General features: G+C 40.6%; 1 protein-coding gene across 1 annotated transcript; it reads right to left on the bottom strand.

Moving 5' to 3' along the window:
* Window positions 1–223: 223 nt before the first annotated feature.
* prdm15 (PR domain containing 15) lies at window positions 224–17,536 on the bottom strand. The gene is made up of 24 exons (XM_084073907.1): window positions 17,469–17,536; window positions 16,442–16,481; window positions 15,826–15,919; window positions 15,269–15,422; window positions 14,966–15,118; window positions 14,667–14,769; window positions 14,385–14,468; window positions 14,007–14,210; window positions 11,577–11,777; window positions 10,962–11,056; window positions 10,388–10,475; window positions 10,123–10,290; window positions 9,508–9,602; window positions 9,244–9,375; window positions 8,130–8,270; window positions 7,691–7,854; window positions 6,283–6,362; window positions 5,272–5,391; window positions 5,046–5,177; window positions 4,225–4,308; window positions 3,449–3,624; window positions 3,000–3,074; window positions 2,228–2,449; window positions 224–1,478 (listed from the first exon to the last, which is right to left on the bottom strand). The coding sequence occupies exons 2-24, from the start codon at window positions 16,470–16,472 to the stop codon at window positions 981–983; spliced, it is 3,294 nt and encodes a 1,097-aa protein (XP_083930033.1). The 5' UTR covers window positions 16,473–16,481; window positions 17,469–17,536; the 3' UTR covers window positions 224–980.
* Between the last annotated feature and the right edge of the window lie 243 nt (window positions 17,537–17,779).

Below are 17,779 nucleotides of genomic sequence, written 5' to 3'. Positions count from 1 at the left end.
GTATAGCAAATCTAATAACATGCATTGATTTGCCAAGTGTTAAGTATGTTTCCCATTAATCAGATGGCATATGTAATGTGTATTAAATCTTACTGTGACCTTCCCAATCGCTCAGCTACTGACTGCCCACTTAAAACAAATTCACACACACACACAACAGCAAGGTTTGTTTTCCTTCCCCAGGACATTTTGTTGAAAAATAAACTATACAAATGGTTTGCAGTAGTTTTCAGACAAAATAATAATTACAGCTCACTTTAAAACATTCAAGACTAAAGTGTTTCACAACTAACAGACCTTTTTAAGAGCAGCCATTAAATAATTAATTATAACACAGGTGTTATAATTAAGGTTCCATTCCATTCAGGACTGGGTGCTGCCTATTGTGCTTGTTGGCTCACTTGAAATGCTCCATTACACTAAATGGAACAGAAAGGCTTATTGGTAACACTTGTGTTAACCTACTATTTCGTGTCAAAATTGGCTGCCATGAAAAAGGTTGGTGATTAATTTCTTGAATTCTACCATATAATTTGACTTAAGATGGCTTATCATTTTAGATTAAAAGCAAATGTTGAAATCTAAATATTTACATAATTTTCCAGCTGACTGATCCAAATATATTTTACACTTGATTTAAGGCATTCAAATATTCATTATTTTGCTTTGGTTTCAAATGTAAATCATCAATAGTATTGTCACCATTTTCTTTTCTTCTTTTTTACCAAATGCACCCATTTCTCTTTTTAAAACTGTAAATACATAATTATTACAGCTACTTTAAATGTGGGTTTGACAATATAAAAAATATGTTCATTATTGTAGTTTTTTTGACACAGACACAGACAATAGCTCTTTGAAATGTCATTCACCTCCATAGGCATCTGAGTGACAATATTTACACGTCTATAAAATGTCATAAAATCTACTTCACCACAGAAAAGTTCTTAGTGTGAGGTGACCAGCACCTCCAGTCTCTACTAGTAGCTGAACATCTGCTGTGTGGAGCTGTTCTGCTGCTGCGGGGCTGGCGGCTGGCCCTGACGTCCCGGCTCTGCGATCTGTGTCTCCTGGACCTCCCCTGGACCACCCTCTACCACAGTGGTGACTTGAGTTCCTTCAACCGCTGGGACAGGCCTCCACGCAAGAGTAGGCGTTTCCAGCTGGTGGCCCATGGGGTTGACAAAGGTGGTGAGGTTGATGAAGTGGGCCACCGACTGTGGACCGGCGCCCCCACCGGGACCCACCGTCTCTGGTATGAGATCAGCAGGCCGGTTGTGAAGCATGGCTGTGTCAAAGGTGACAGTGAGAATTGAGTTGTCCAAGGTGAGAGGCCGGTCACTAGCTGTCAGGTGGCCCACGGCTACAGGCTGCAGGCTGGTGAACTGGGCGGGGGCGTGGCTGTTGATGGGCGTCACTGTGATATTGGTCAGCGGGGAGGAGGCTGAGGGAGTGTTTGGGTCAGCAAGGACGACCACCTAGAACAGTACCGTGTATACTGGGTCAGTTATAACAGCAGGCAGGCACACAGGAGAACCTCACACATAAGCCGACTGATCATCTTCAACAAATATTCTAACGTTTCAGGATATTTTATATCAGTTTTGATTAAGTATTGTCAATCATACAAATCTAAAGCTTCAAAAATGTCATCCTCTTTTTTTCTGGATTATTGTATGTGCTGTGCTTGGGACCTGTTTTCAAATAACATGCCTTTGGCACAATTGTGCTCCTTGTAGGTTAGAGCAAATATTAATAGAATTCAAGTTAATCATTTTTGAGTGGTGCCAACCACTCCTACATTTGACTTCATGGGCAGCCATGTTGTGTCCGTATGTCCGTCCGTATGTTTGAGCACGGCTGATTGGTCAAGCTTCACGTGACACGTGACAATAGTTGTCACGTGTCACGTGACAACATATTGTTGCTGATTGCAACACAAGGATGCAACCAGTTACACTTTCAAAGGCACCACTCTCTTCACACGGGGTGTGATTTTTTATTTAATCTCCATAAACAATGCATCATCAATAATGATCATGTTATCATTCGGCTAGCACTATAATTGACATTATATCCCACTCTTCAAATCGTAAAAGCCCATTTCCTTTTTCATCCATGCCAGTTGTCAGGCATTCAAATTAGGTTGAGTCTTGGGACAAAAGAACATCCATGTTAGATTAATGACCAATAGCACAATTGATTGTAAATCATGCATTATATCTACCTGTTGAATACTCTGCACAGCAGAGCTGGTCTCCGTCTCATCGCCTACTATAACAGAGGTGAACTCCGTTATATGCTCATGTCTCTGCTCTGTGAAGTCAGCGTACTCATCTGATTCAGACAGCTCTGGTTCAGCTATGTGTTTCTGTTTCTTCTTGGGGTGTCGGGAGGGCCTGCTGGGCCTTTCCTGAGACAAACTGTCTTTGTCCAGGGTCAGAGTAGGCTGCAAGGGGGGAACATATTTTATGAGGTGGCACGCAGCCATTGGGTTATCATATAATATTGTGGTTCACAGACAGCACTGATTATAGCTGCTATTAATCAAAGAATAAATCTGCTTTCACATTGGTATTAGCACTGTCCTTGAGCTGCCATAACAAATTCTGGTGTCTGCAATGCCAGTTTATTAAAACAATCATATGCTTTATGTGAATTGAATATATATGTTGAGAGTATGAGGGGGTTTCATTAGTATTACTATTCCTGTTCTCTGCGTTCTATGCACATCTTTTATCGGCACAGAAATACCTCTATTGTGGAAGGTGGACTTTGGAACTGACAGTCAGCAGTCCAGAATGTGCAGAATCATGTGACATCACATAATGACTAACTCACATAATGCTAACCCCATCATTTAATGTATTTGTCCTTCTTTCCTCTAACTCCAGATTCACAAGACCAACCACCTGTCCTCTAGGCACCATCCCCTCCATGATATGCATGGGGACAACCACATGTATTGATGTTTACAGAGTCCAGAAGTTTGTCCTTACAATGCTGATAGATGAATCATCGATCGTCGTGGCTTCCTGAAGATCATCAAATTCATCGAGTCTCACCGAAATCACCTGAAGTTAAATCAAGACGACAAAGTGATTTGTTTTCTATATGTGTTTTTGTGTGTTAAAACCACTTTTTCTTGAGCAATGTTTTAACAAACCAATATTTTGTTCAGAAAATAAACAGGATTTAATAATTTTATACCTGAGGCCGATTCTAAAAACAGCTTCTAAATCCTGACCTAAGTTTTCAGAAAAACTTCAAATATGTATTCAAAAATACAACAAATGCATGTTGCTATAAACTGTACATAGCAACAAGAACCCCAAAAGGGGTTCCCGGCCTGAAAGGTATAGTTACGAATAGGGGTTCCCGCCCAAAATGGTAAATGTATCTTGAGTATTTGGAGGAAGCCATTAAGAACAAAATTGTCCCTACTAACCTCTGGGTGTTTGCGTCGTATATGTCGGTTCATGGAGGCACGGGTAGACACCTTGGTCCCACACAGATGACACGACTGGGCCTCCACCTTCTCATGAGTCAGGTGCACATGCTTCTGCAGCATGTACTCAGTGAGGTATTTTTTATCGCAGGTTGCGCATATCCATGTCTTACCCACTGCAGAGGAGAAAGAGTGTGAGAATTCAACCATATTATACACATACTGTCCTCAGGATTCGTAAAGATTTATAATTTCAATGGTTTTCAAAAGCCCTCAGTTTTTAGTAGTAGTAGTAGTAGTAATAGTAAGATTACCAATATTGAATTGACTTTAATGTACACAGTCTTATTAAGGAGACACAATTTGATAACATTGCAAGTGTTTTATCCCTCAATTTCTTAAAAAACTGGCGGCATGTGAGAGAATTGTTTGTTGACATTTGTTTATACGAAGGACAGTGCAGACAGGAATCTGAGGAGAGAGGGGAAAGACATGCAACACTGGTTTCCAGCTGGAATCAAACTGGGGAGTGGGGCTGTTGCGATTATTTGATTGACACGCAATCTGCTTAGCCACCAGTACCAAGGCACACGTTCAAATCAATTTGAACTGATTTTCCATGTACTTGCCCCAGGCCCAGGGTACCAACATTACTAACCTCAAAGCTTTATATTTGGATTAATTTCTGAAAAGAAAGGATATTATCCCCATTTCCTGTGGCTCTCATAGAAAACGTTTTTTTTTCTTTTTTTCCAGTGTTACAAAGAAATCCTTGCCTGTGTGGATGAGCTTATGCGTCTCCAGGGTGGTCCTCTCACTGAAAGTTTTTCCACACAGCTCACACATGAAGTCCTTTATACCTGAGCAAAGAGACAGGGTTTACGATTCAACTCACACAAGCCTAGTGTTTTTTATGTGGCATTCTCACTACATCAAGACATAGTTTAAAGACGATTAAACAATACATACAAAACATACAAAGTGTCTAACACTAATACGCACATGCACATTGAGTTTTGCTAACTTTTGGGGACAAGGCATTGACTTTTCGACAATTCCACATCCTCTTACCCATCCTTAACTATAACCCTAACTTATCCTATTCCAAAATGGGATCACAAATTTTGTTCCCAATAACTTATTTAAAATTCCATAAACAATGCTTCACAAAAACATCGGCTATATGAAATTCCATCATATTGTAATCTGTATTGTAATCCTTTATCATTTTAGACGGAAACCTGCAACATAATATGACAGAATTTGGGGTTCTTTAATGGGCTCTCTCTCTTATATACATTGTTTGGGGTTCTTTAATGGGCTCTCTCTCTCTTATATACATTATCTTATTTGTACCTGGCATGTAGGAATAGTGTGGCGTGCTCCCATATTTTTGACGAGTGTGTGTGTGTGTGTGTGTGCGCGCTTTACACTCATTTGTTATTTCATTCTATGTACCGGTAAGCAACAATTTGTCAAAGAAATCTTGGAGGGGGGAGACAATCGACAAATTATGGCCCACACATGCACACGCACACACACACACACACACACACACACACACACACACAAAAGCTATTTCGGGACAAAGACTCACCTGTGTGTCTCTTGTAATGTTTCAGCATGTTGACCTTTTGAGCAAATTTGCGGCTACACTCTTTGCACTCATATTCTTTAATGCCCTTGTGAAGTTTCATGTGGTGTCTCAGTGCATGCTTGGTCTTCATACCTACACAGGAACAGGGTCATCCATGTTCAGAAATATGATAACCGGGTATTATACAATGCAAACAAAGTATTATAAAGGTGAAGAATGACCTGACCTTTCCCACATTCGGCACACAGAAAATCTCGGATGTCGTCATGAACTCTCAGATGTTCCTTTAACATGTCCTTCCTGGCAAATGATTTGCCACACTGGTTACAGCCGTGGCTCTTAACCCCTGGGAGAACACAAACACACAAAGAACATTAGGATAATGTCCTGCCTAAAAACAAAACTATTGCTAGGAAATAGTAACTGCAAAGCTCCATGATTGTTAGTGAATATAAGCGCTCTCTCTCTCTCTCCCCCCAAAGGTAGAAGTGTCTTCATTTCTCGGTCTCATGTCGGGTTCAGACTTTACATTTATACCTTTATAATAGGAGCCTTTTATATCACAGCAACTGTACAGCGGACATCAATAGACTCATTTAGAGAGCCAACCTACACGGTGAGCTAAATAATGTTAAATGTTAAACTATGGTAAACAGTCTTTCGGTAAATGTTTTCCACTACCGTGTCATTTCCTAGATGTCTCTGTAAAAACAACGGTTTCAGATCAAAGCCTTTTGTTTATAACTGAGTGAAAGTTCATGAAATAGGCTACAAAGCAGGAGTTCATGAAATAGGCTACAAAGCAATCGTTTCCCCCTTAAAGTGCTGCTTGTTTTGATTAGATTCTGTGGTGGCCAGCAACATACAGTATGATAGACAAGATAAAGTAAATGTTAATATTGCGTCTTTTGACAGAGTGAATGCAGTTCAGCTGTCACTCAGCAGCACACCGAGGCACATCGAAAGCATTGCGCATCCCATATTAGAATGAAGCATTTGTATAAGAAATAATATTTTTTTCCTTTTAAGTTACTCCCTCTTTTTTTTATATTCTCGCACCTTAACTAACGTCCATATCATGTACAGTAAATATCTGCTGTACGGCACAATGTGACAATTTATTAATTTGTCTATTAGGGGTGGAAAACATGTCTGGGGGATCTCAAAGGGTGTAATTTATGTCTGGGAGAAATTGAGATGTAACCCAGTAATATACTAAAAGAGATGAAGCATTCACCTGTATGGATTATCTTGTGTCGTTCCAAGTTGCCAATGCTGTTAAAGATTCGTCCACAGATTTCACATGGATGGATGTACCTGTAGAACACAACAGCAAAAGCTTGTATTGTTTACTGCATGTAACACTGCATGAGAATAATATTTTCTGCAGAGTTCAGAGACTAATCAGCACCACTTACTACTTGTATTACAATACAAATATTCATAGTTATATCATAGTTATATGACAGCAGCTTCACCCCCATCCCCGAACAAATATACCATTTCAGCAATTTCTACATTTGACTGCTACCCCCAATTTGTCCATTAGGTGGGGCCGCTTAGCAAGCCTGCCACTGGAGTTTGCCTGTACATCCATAAGCACATGAATCATAGCATCCCTATTCTGGGCCTGCCATAATAGGCACAAAAAGGCAAACATTTGGTGAAAATAGCAGATCTACAAGCTAACAACAGGTCACATTGTGAGCGGCTATTTGTGGCATAGAGGTAGAGATTTGGTTTAGAGGTCAAAAAGGTGGGGGTCAAGTACAGACCTTGGGGGACCCCGGTCAATGAAGTATTTACGGTTTGGTTTGAAATATTGACATAACTGTTTTTATATTTTATGGATATTTCCTTAACCACATGAACCCTAGCATTCCTATTGGGGCAAACGTTCAGGTAATTTAACCAATCTACAAGCTTTTGCAACACGTGAGCAGATCTGGTAGAGAGTTGGTGTAGAGGGAAAAAAGGAGTGGACCAAGTATAGAGCCCTGGGGGACCAGGGCTATAGGTTAAACCATACACATTTATATGGCTGTATTGTTTAAGTGGTTATGGCTGTATTGTTTAAGTGGTTAACCTTTGTCACTGTCCAATATCAGTAATTATTTGGAACACCGCTTTAATTCTTGTGTAAATTGTTTATGTTTTTTAGACACTAGTGCAATTGATCACAAATTAAGCGCACTCTTACGGCTTTAAGAAAAGTTTGTTTTCATGCTGGTGATTTTATTTAAAAAATACACTGGCCTCCTGTTTTCATTTCCAATGCTTGAGTAAGTTCAAGGGCAGTTAATAGGGAAAATAAAACAGGCAGTGTACTAAAATGTATAAATGACTGATAAAATGATGTAGGTTCATAGGTTTGGTATTTATAAAGCGTCCCCTTAAAGCACTGGCAGGTAAGCACTCTGTTGAAGATTCTCATTCAAACTATATATATTCCGGTTAACCAAATGTAAATATCTATTTTGTACTTTTGTTAGCTTGATATGGCATGGTGCCAAGGGGATTTCTACCCTATAGGCTGTTTTCACCATCAACAGAACAAAAATGTACACTATCTTTGCCCTGTAGGTACAACAATGACCTGTGTGCCATCTATCCCTCTCTTTCCTACTGCCCTCTTCCAGTCTTACTTTTGCACAGCAGGATCAGGAAGCTGTTCTCTGTGGATGACCAGGTGAGCGTTATATGTGGCCTTCAGGGCAAAGCGCCGGTTACAGATCCCACAGCCGTAGCCTCTCTCTTTATGCTGCTCCATGATGTGCTTCAAGTAGTCTTTTCCCTTCGCAAAGGACAACTAGGGCAGTAACAGAGACAAGAGAGGGAGAGCAGAGGTATGTGCTTAGCCATTGGCTTATTTAAGATTATATCAAACAACACTGTGCGGACAGGCTGACCCAAGTATCAGCAAATAGCTGCCCTTGAAAGACATATTGTTTTGTCTGGACGTGAATGACCCTGATCATTTGGCAGATTTGGGCCATGTACACAATCTTGCAGTTAAAGTCTTTAAAGATCACAAACTGGAATGACTCCTTAACCCAAATTAACCCAGTTCAGTACGGGGCTTACTTGACATTTCTTGCAGTTATATTTGTGGTGCTCGGGATCCTCTTCCTCATCGTCCTCGTCCGTTTCATCACTATCGTCACATGAGATGCCTATCTTCCTGATGAAAAGCTCCCTCTCTAGCTCATCCATTAAGGCTATGTCCTGAAAAACAGTACATATTAAAAAAGTTTCATTTCATTAAGTCTGGGAATAATATAACAAAAGATAGTTGTTTTCATAATACATTCTTCACTATTCATACATTGCATTACATGCACATACAGTTACATAAGATAAACATTCTCTATACTGGTGAATACCTTTTTACCAAAAAATAAAGCCATCGATAAAGCCATTTCAGGTTAGAGTTAGTTCACTTTAGCACGCACAGGTGTGAATTATTCATTTTCTTCTGATAAACTATTTTTGACCCCACCCACCCCCTCCTATTGTCTCGAAATGTTGTCATTATGCCAATGCCCCCCTCATGTACAGTATATAGTCACTGTCACTGCCAACCCCTACTGTTGGTCTGGGGAGGGTGTTGACAACCACATACAGTATCTCCTCTGATACACATGGAGTCGCCAGGAGCTTCTTTTCACCTGACAGTCAGGGGTTTCACCAGGAGGACATAATGTGACCAAGTGCTGAACAGGTGCCCGACCAACCTGTAGGAGTCACAATGCAGTGTCCTAGATCGCCCTCCCCTGCTGGCTTCCCACCCGCTAACGAACACGAACAAGGACAATTGCGTTAGTTGGAGCACCAGGCCAAGCCGAAGGCACCATGGTGGCATTGAAACTAAGGTAATTTATCCCTGCACTACCTAGATGACCCCAGGTGTGAATTTTTATATTGAGATTCTTATAATTAGAAGCAAGTTTAGGGGGCAGAATCTGGCAGTGTTGCCAGATTCTGTGAGAGAAACAAGCAACCAGGTCTAGGGAAACCAGCCCAAAAGAAGCAACTATGGGCCACATGAGCACTTTAACATATACATCAGCTATTTGAAAATAGCCGATCTACAAGCTGCGACGCGTTGTGAGCTTGTAGATCGGCTATTTTCAAATAGAATATTGCGGGGAAATTATAATAAGCACCTGGGCTGGGCATCGGGGCTGTCGCATCTCACCTTGAAATGAACATGAATGTGGTCTCTCAGGACATCCACGCGGAAGAACTTGCGGCCACAGATCTCACAGGTGTACTTCTTATCCCCATGAGTCAACAGATGCTTGTTCATGTTACTGCGACAGGAGAACACCTGCACGCACGCACGCACGCAGGCACACACACACACACATACACGTGTCAGATTTGGTGCCGTCTTTGTTGTTGGATCCATGCTGAGTGGTTACGCTCAGCGTCATGTCATAGTATTGTTGCAAGGTTTCACCTTGCCACAGATGGGACAGGGCGAGGGCTCCTTCCTGTATTTGGTCGCTTCCTCACCATTGGCCTCCAGCTCCTCTTTCTTCATGTGCTTTGGGCCTATACAGACACATACAATAACAGGTAACATCACAGAATTCTGCATTTGAGGTTTTTAGTTCATTCCGATCAGACCAGATTGTGCACCAATGATCGTATTTTCACAAGTTACTGTGAGCCCTACCTCTTTGCAAAAATCCTGTGACAGATCTTATCCATACACCACCATGTACTACTTATAAATAATTTATGAAAACGAAAATTGAACTCTGTTCTGGCTAAGCTTCAAGCTTTCTCAGCAACCTGCCATGATGGTGTGTAAGCCTTAACCCTTTAAGACCTGAGGCGATTCTTAAAAATGTTTTCTAAATCCTAACAGTTTTTTGAAAAAAAAATCTATATTTTCTATATATTTTCAAGATTTTTCAAAAATAGCAGATCTACAAGCTCAGCTATGAGCTTGTATATCTGCTATTTTTGAATAGCCAAAGAAATCTAAAGTGACACAGATGTGTTCCAGGTCTTAATGGGTTAATGTACCATCTCTATTATCTCCTAGGCGCATGGTGGCGGAACTCACCCACACCATGCCTCCTATGGTGCTCCTGCATTACGTCCTTGCGGTAGAACATCTTGTTACAGATTTCACAGGAGTACAGCTTCTCGCCGTGCTTCTTTTTGTGCTTGGAAAGGTTGCTGTTAGTGGAGAAGAACCGAGAGCAGATGTCACACTGGAACGTTTTGTCGTCTGCAAGAAGAGGGAGAAAAAGTGAACATTGAAAACTAGAAATGAATTATATTCATGGCTTAAAGTAAAACAAATAATGTATTGTCTGTGGTGTTACCTGTTCTGCAATTGTGAAACTTTAAGGCATTTTCCAGGCGAAATGACTTCTCACATGTTTTGCATTTATGCCTGTACTCCACATCAGGCTGTTGGGAAAACATGAACACCTTACATTAAAGGTAACACTCAGTAAAGTAACTGATGATCCCAAGATTTAATGTATTTAAATCAGGAAGTAACAACACTATGTGTGCCTATAAGCAATAACAAATGGGGTTGCTGGAGAGCTCATTTATGGCCACTGAACAAATATATGATTATGGTAAATTGACTGCATTTTATATAACACCTGTCTAATCTTTCCAACCATCAAAGTGATGTATTTCACATTCACCCGACAGTAGAGGCAACCATGCAAGGCTGGCACCAACCTGCTCAATAGGAGCAGTTTCGGGGTCCGGTGTCTTGCTCAAGGACACTTCATGTGGAAATGGCACATATTCTTGACAATTGCATAGGGTTAACTGAGGTGTGCATTTTTACTATTTCTAAATTTTGCTGAGGACGATGTTTCCTGCATATTTGTTCCTCATCACATTAAAACAGAGTTAAAAGAGAGTAAGAGTACCCACCACAATCTTGCTGTGCTTGTAAGAGATGTGCTGCTTGAGGCTCTCCTTGCGGCTGAACAGCTTGTCGCATTCATCACATTTGAAAAGCTTATCACCTGAAAAACAAATCAAGGGGTTCATCGCCAAAACATCTTCAGTTGGTTCATAAACTTGAGTCCTACGTTCATGGTACCAGACAAACAAGAGCAATTGTCTGCTACTCAAAACGCATAGCTGTTATTAAGGTGGGCTAAAGAAGTGAGCCAGTGCTCATGGACTATCCTCAACAAGCAAGGCATCAAGAAGGTTTACACACATTTTTTCAAGCTAACAGTAGTTGGGAGATGTTCTAATGACCGGTGGGATTTGATAATGCCAATGACCTGTTTTCTAAAAACATTCATAACACTAAGTGAACGGCCAATGCCTTGTGCACTGTAAAGTTAAGGGTTGATACAAACTAATGCTTGCAAAAGAGGCTAAAGCATTGCTCAAATACCTTTGATAAGGAATAGTCTTTCTATTGACAAACAGCTACTGATCTTCTAGGACCTGAGAAAAACAACTAATCCCATTTGAGGACAAGCAAGAGTGATGATCGCACATCAGATACATACGTAGATATGAAGAAATTACCATGAGATCGGATGTGCCTGTTGAGGTTACTGCTGTTCTGGAAGATCTTGCTGCACAGGCTGCAGCGGTAGACTCTTTTGTGTTCCCTTGTCTTGTGTCTCTTGATGATGGCCACGCCATCGGCACCAATCAACAGACTGCTGTTACCGGGAGTGACTTCTCCTCCAGCTGTTGGTGTGCTCGCTGCTGAGAGTTTCACATCTGGAGAAAAGGAAATGGAGGGAGGGAAAGTTGTTATCAAGCGTTTTTATTTCTGCTGGAACCAAAAGATTTTGATTAATGTTAAGCAAAAAACACTTGGTATCACAATACCCTGGTGGTGCAGCTTTCTGAAGCCTGTGTTTTAGACCTTTAGCATACTACGGAGAAAGCTTTCCTCATAGATCAACTACAGCAGGGGTGCAATGCTCAGTGGACGTGGTTGCACGCCGAGCAACCACTTATTTGGCCAGGGGGACGCGCAGACACATGCACGGATGTGCACGCGCTTGCACAAGCGTGCATGGAAGAATGCGTTCCACTCGATCCGTGCGCCGAGCGAGTACCTGGCTACTTAGCATAACAATAGCTCAGGTCGTCAGGTGTGAAATGAATGTGAATGTGAAAGGGGTCTCAGCGCCATGAATCAAATCATCACCCCAACCCGCACACGGTTAATGGTTTCACGGGTAGCATCTTTGATGTTCATTAAGATAAACGGGCCACCTCGAAGGTTCTGGGATCCAACGACATATGTGAGAACTTGGCTGAGAGCCCATCAGGCAGCTGAGAACAAGAGAGCGAAAAAAGCTAAACCAAAGTACAAGCCCCAAACCAATTGGTGGGGGCTTGCTTGATTGTTTTGAAACTACTGTTAAATTACATTGAAAAAATGTAAGTGATGTTGTTGTGTAATGTTGTTCAATCTCTGAAGCTTGTTTTTTCCCCTCAAAATAAAGTAGTTCAAGTAAACAAGTTGTCTGATTATTTTACGTTTGCTTTTGTGTTTGTGTGTACAACAATGTCTTTAATTGAATTAACTTAAACTAGAAAAGTAAATACAAACTAAATTAACAATGTAACTGACTACATTTAAAACATTGTTTTTTTCCCCACCATATCTGTTGACATAATTTCTTTATATAGCCTACATCCTGCCACCATTTTCAGCTTCTCTATTTCAAGGCAACATTTACAAAAACTAAACTAAAACTAGTAATTTCCTATACAAACATGTTTCCTACTATTTATGCACATTTAATAATCATAATGCTGGTCGGAGCTGTTCTGTGAGCAGTGCGCACTGAGCACATGAGGGAACATTTATGTGCGTGCGCGTGCCGTCATTAAAATAGAGAGCAACCACTTCTCAAATGAGCATAGCATCACTGAACTACAGTACACAAGAAGCCTCTACTGTAACATCATGAAGTGGTCAGCTCAAATCTATAGTTCTTGTTATACAGGATGAGAGCTTAAAGCTCAAAGTTAATGGTCACAATGTTGTGAAAACACTAATCTCCCCACTTTCCCACACACTTTGCCATGTCCCGCCAACTTCTGAATTCTGCCCATGCTTCTCCTAGTTTTTGAGCCAAGCTCTAACCAACTCCAACTCCCTAGAATGCACAATTTGAGGGTATAAAAACACAGTGCGTGATCCTGCATTTCTCTCACAGAAGCTCTTCCTATCATCACTACCAGTTAAGACGATTGAATTTTTTTGGTAGAAAGATATCAGGGAATCAGAAGCAGGAATGGAATCAAGAGAATCCCTCATTATTATCTTGATTACATTTCTCGATATCTTTCTACAAAAAAACTAACAAAAAAGCTATGAACCCAAGCTTATAGACAAGACTTTTTTAGGGTGTTTTAGGGTGGGACTGCAAAAAGACGAGCCTTCATTTTACACCAGAAAATAGAGGTTCTGACTGAAAGGTAATTCCAGGGAAACGGAGACTAAGCACCCAGTAGTGGCAGAGTGATGCTGACATGCAGGGCTGGACCACAGACCAGAGGTGATGGTAGCAACACCTTTAACAACATTGTATTTTAGATCCCAGCTATTTTAATTCAATTCAACACCAACAGGGAGATGATGAACACAAAAGGAAAATTTAGGAAGGTTGAAGATGAGATTTCTGATTTCTTGATGAGTTGTACGGACAGAAGAGTGTGTTGCAGTGTGTAGGAGACACGGAACAGAGCGCAGCAGAAAGCAAACGAGATCACCCGACTATGTGACTATGAACGCCTAGTATCACAATCACCTTTTAGGTGAAAACGTTTTAACCTAAAAGGTGAGAGGGTGATCACCTAAAATGGTAGCATGCAGCCACCTTTACAGAGACTCCTCTCTGTGAGGAGAGACTGATATGACAGCTGTAGTGAAGTGTGTGGGCCTCAAACAAGAGACAGTTGTTAAATAAGGTCTTCTTCATTGCTCACGTTTGTTTTTCCTTGAGGTAGTAGTGGCAGAGATCCTGCGTCCCTTTGGTCTCCTTCCTCTACCATGTCCTCTCTTGGGGGCAGACAGAGCTACAGGGACCTCCTCATCCTCAGGGGTTACCAGAACCTCTTCCTGGGGCAGGAGCTGCTCATCTGGAATTGGTGTTAGAGTCTTCACTTCCTGAAGGTGACTCAGTAGGTGGCCTATGATAGATTAACGCACACAACAGTGACACAGCGTTTCTTCAGGTATGCCCAGAGAAAATGGGTTCTTTATTACTACTTGGAAATAGCAAAAGGTTAACATTACCATGAAGGAATTTTCTACAAAAACTGAAAACATAAAAATAAAAGAACATGAAGCAGTCCATGACAAACCTGTATCATTCTCTTTAACCACTTGTGGCAGGGGGTCTGCACCTTCCCCTTGAATATCTGGCTTAGTTTTAGGAGATATCATATCTGTTAGAGAGTCACGGGTAAAACCCCAAATATATACAATGAGCATCGCCATCATTGTAGAGTACAGTCCCGGAGCTACTAGGGTGCATTGAGTACTATTCATTGGTTGTCTTTTATTACCGTATACAAGGTTAGCATGCAGATTTCAGATCTGCCATGACATAAGTCTTACATTGTCATTGGTATAATGTGACCCACCTGGTGGTGGTAGTTGGATCAGTGGCTTAAGCATAGGCCTTTCCATCTTCTTGGCATAAAAGGCCCCATACCAAACCCTCAGCTCAGCTCCTGGTAGCACATCCTGGCAAAGGAATTATATTGAGGAAAAAATAAGGAAAAAAAACAGTCTTTCATTGTAAAAGTTTATAAAAGGGAACAAAAGATTTATCTTAACATGTATTCCCAAATTGCTTAAGAGGGAAATTATATATATATATGTGTGTGTGTGTGTGTGTGTGTGTGTGTGTGTGTGTGTGTCTATATATATACACACGTACCTGTGAGGTGTTGAAGTACACCTCATCGTCCTGTTGATAAGCAGTTAGATTTTGGTGTTTGTGGTCTATGGCAGGTCGCACCAGCATCATCCAATTACAGTCTTCTTCATTGGAGGAGTCAAAGCACACCACCACGCCATCTTTCTGAAAGATCTGCCCATTGAAAAATAACCAGTAAAGTTATTTAGAATATGCCGGAATAAGTGACAAAACAACTAAAACGATTCTCTGCTACAAATGAAAGGCTACAAAGTGTACAGATTATTTTCAAGCAAGTTTTATCATGATTTATTGAAACAACACCTTCAGAGGAAACGGTCCTTCTTTCTCAAGTTGCAGTGCCCTCTTAGCCTCAAAGGGCCCGAATCGGGTCCTTCTGACCAGTCGTCGAAGGACAAAAACCCCCTCTTGCCCCTCAGACACCTGCCTGATTTCCAGACTATTTGGTAGGGAGGACCTGAATAGAGAAAATGCATATTATAAATCACTACTCATTATAGGCTATAATCGTACCATTTTGATGTTTCTTTCTGTGTACAACAAGCAAATGATTATATGGCTAGATTAACCTTTTATTTGTGATGGTGATGGAAATTATTATGCTGACATGAAAGTTGGAGCTTGGGAATACTGGGAAAACTTTCTATTAAAAATACCAAGCTACAAAGCTGAGCACTTTCATTTTCTTCAGGATTTATATAACATATATGCACAATAACTTTTAATAGACAACCAGCAAGCTAACCTTTGACAGAAACACTGCCGTGGTTGAGTTTCATTCCCATCAGGGACACTAATATCCACACAAAAAAGAAAAGGTCTGGGCACTCTAATACTGTATCATGATATTATTGACCCACCTAGCTCTGCTAAGCACGAAGGAGTCCTGTACAGTCACCAGTGGTCCTAGTTCAGGACACTCAGAGTTATGATACTGACCACAGTCCTCGCACCCTACAGAACAGATAAGACACACTTCATACATCACAGCTATCAGAGAATACTACCATAGTTCACTTTCTTTTTTGCCACTCACCAGTGGTGGAAAGCAACAAAAGTACTCAAGTACTATACTTAAGTACAATTTTGAGGTATTTCTACTATACTTTTACTCCACTACAATTATCTGAAAACTTTAGTTACTACCGGTAGTTACTTTGTAGATTTTAATAATTATTACAACATACATTAACCACTTCAGCCCTATGTAAATATTTAATAAATAAATATTTGATATATTTGAAAACTTGTGAAACGGGACATTCTGCATAATGAGTACTTTATACTTTTGGTACATTTTCATACCGATATTTTTGCACTTTTACTCAAGTAAATTTTGAATTCCAGATTTTTACTTGTAACGAGCATTTCTACATTGCAGTATTGATACTTTTACTTTGAGTAAAAAATGTGTACTTTTTCCACCACTGCCACTCACACGTTGTCACACATAAACAGACCTGGATTCATACTTACAGATATACTCATCTGGCGTCTGCTCAGCCATTATACCAACCTACAAAATGTATATTTAGAGAGTTAATTACATAGTACTAATGATAAAACACTAAGAGAAGTAGGGGGACATCAGCCACTGTTAAATGACAGCTATAGCCATTACACATATTGGCAGCTGGCCTGAATGAATTATAACTTTTAAAATAGCTATACTGTCTTGCAAATCAGTCTGCATTTTTATCAGGGACACTTCACTTGTCTTTTCTCTACACATGATCAGCCCCTCTGGCTAAAGCTGATGGTTATGATCATTTTAGGCTACCATAATGCAGTGGTTCTCAACCTGTGGGTCGGGACCCCACATGATATAGTGAAGTGACAATTTAACGACTTTTAAGACCTTTTTAATACCTAAACAAAATGAAAGAAAATAAACAGACCATTACAGCATAAAAAAACAATACTATAAAAACTGGTCAAACATCGACCAAATTGTCAAATCAGATAAGAAAGAGGCAGAAATTGTGAAAATAGCCAATCTACAAGCTCACAACGCCTCTGCTATTTTCACAATATCTGTGGAACCGAGTCGAACTAAATGTAATGCCTCAACTCCTACATTCCAAGTGCTAATCAGGGTGGGGGGTCCCCAGTTCAAATATGATTATTTTGGGGGGGTCGCGGCCTGAAAAGGTTGAGAGCCACTGCCATAATGTATGCTGCATGTCGTGCAGCATAACATAAGCAAGCCGGCGGGTAGAAGACATGGGATCCAGGATTTCACTGGATTCCAAACTCTAGCCGGGTTTTAACTCCGATCTGACGGCTCCGTCTCTTCACTATGTAACAAAGAACAATCGGCATGGCGGATGGAACGGAGACGCAAAACCCCAACTGGAGCCTGTACACTTCAACGTCAATACGTGGGGGAATAATGCGTCTTTAGGAGATTTGAAGTGAACATTTCAAACTAGCTGCACATTTTCTATAAACCTGCATCGTTATTGTCTCGAAAAACGGTACAAATGCTTGATAAACATGTTACCTCTTAGTGCAAAAGAATACTCATTTATCGAATCCTGACTCCGGGTTCCAATCCGCTCCAGAAACGGCGCAGGACCGGAAACAAGGTGCATGAAATGCATTCTGGGGATTGAAGTCTTGGCAAATTATGAAAATATTAGAAATCGATTAATAATCCAACAACACTGCCGTTGTTAATAGGAATTTCAGTGGTTATAAATGGCGTATACCCCCTTCCCCAACTGTTTACTGTACATATTTTTATTTTCGATTTATTATGTTTACTGTAGATATTTATATTTTCGATTTCTACCCGTTTATATGATGTTTTTG

The sequence above is a fragment of the Gymnoscopelus microlampas genome (assembly GCF_963454915.1).
Source record: "Gymnoscopelus microlampas genome assembly, chromosome: 12".
Taxonomy (NCBI): Eukaryota; Metazoa; Chordata; class Actinopteri; order Myctophiformes; family Myctophidae; genus Gymnoscopelus; species Gymnoscopelus microlampas.
Note: the sequence above shows the minus strand (reverse complement) of the source record. Positions and strands in the feature narration are given on the sequence as shown.

Bases quoted from the DNA above. Each gene is read 5' to 3' on its own strand.
- prdm15 (XM_084073907.1), bottom strand. From the start codon at position 16,472: ATGGCTGAGCAGACGCCAGATGAGTATATCT. The intron at 8,271-9,243 runs GTGAGATGCGAC...ACTGTTTTTCAG, and splicing joins ACATTCATGTTCATTTCAAG to GACATAGCCTTAATGGATGA. The intron at 3,075-3,448 runs GTTAGTAGGGAC...ATTTAACTTCAG, and splicing joins TACGACGCAAACACCCAGAG to GTGATTTCGGTGAGACTCGA.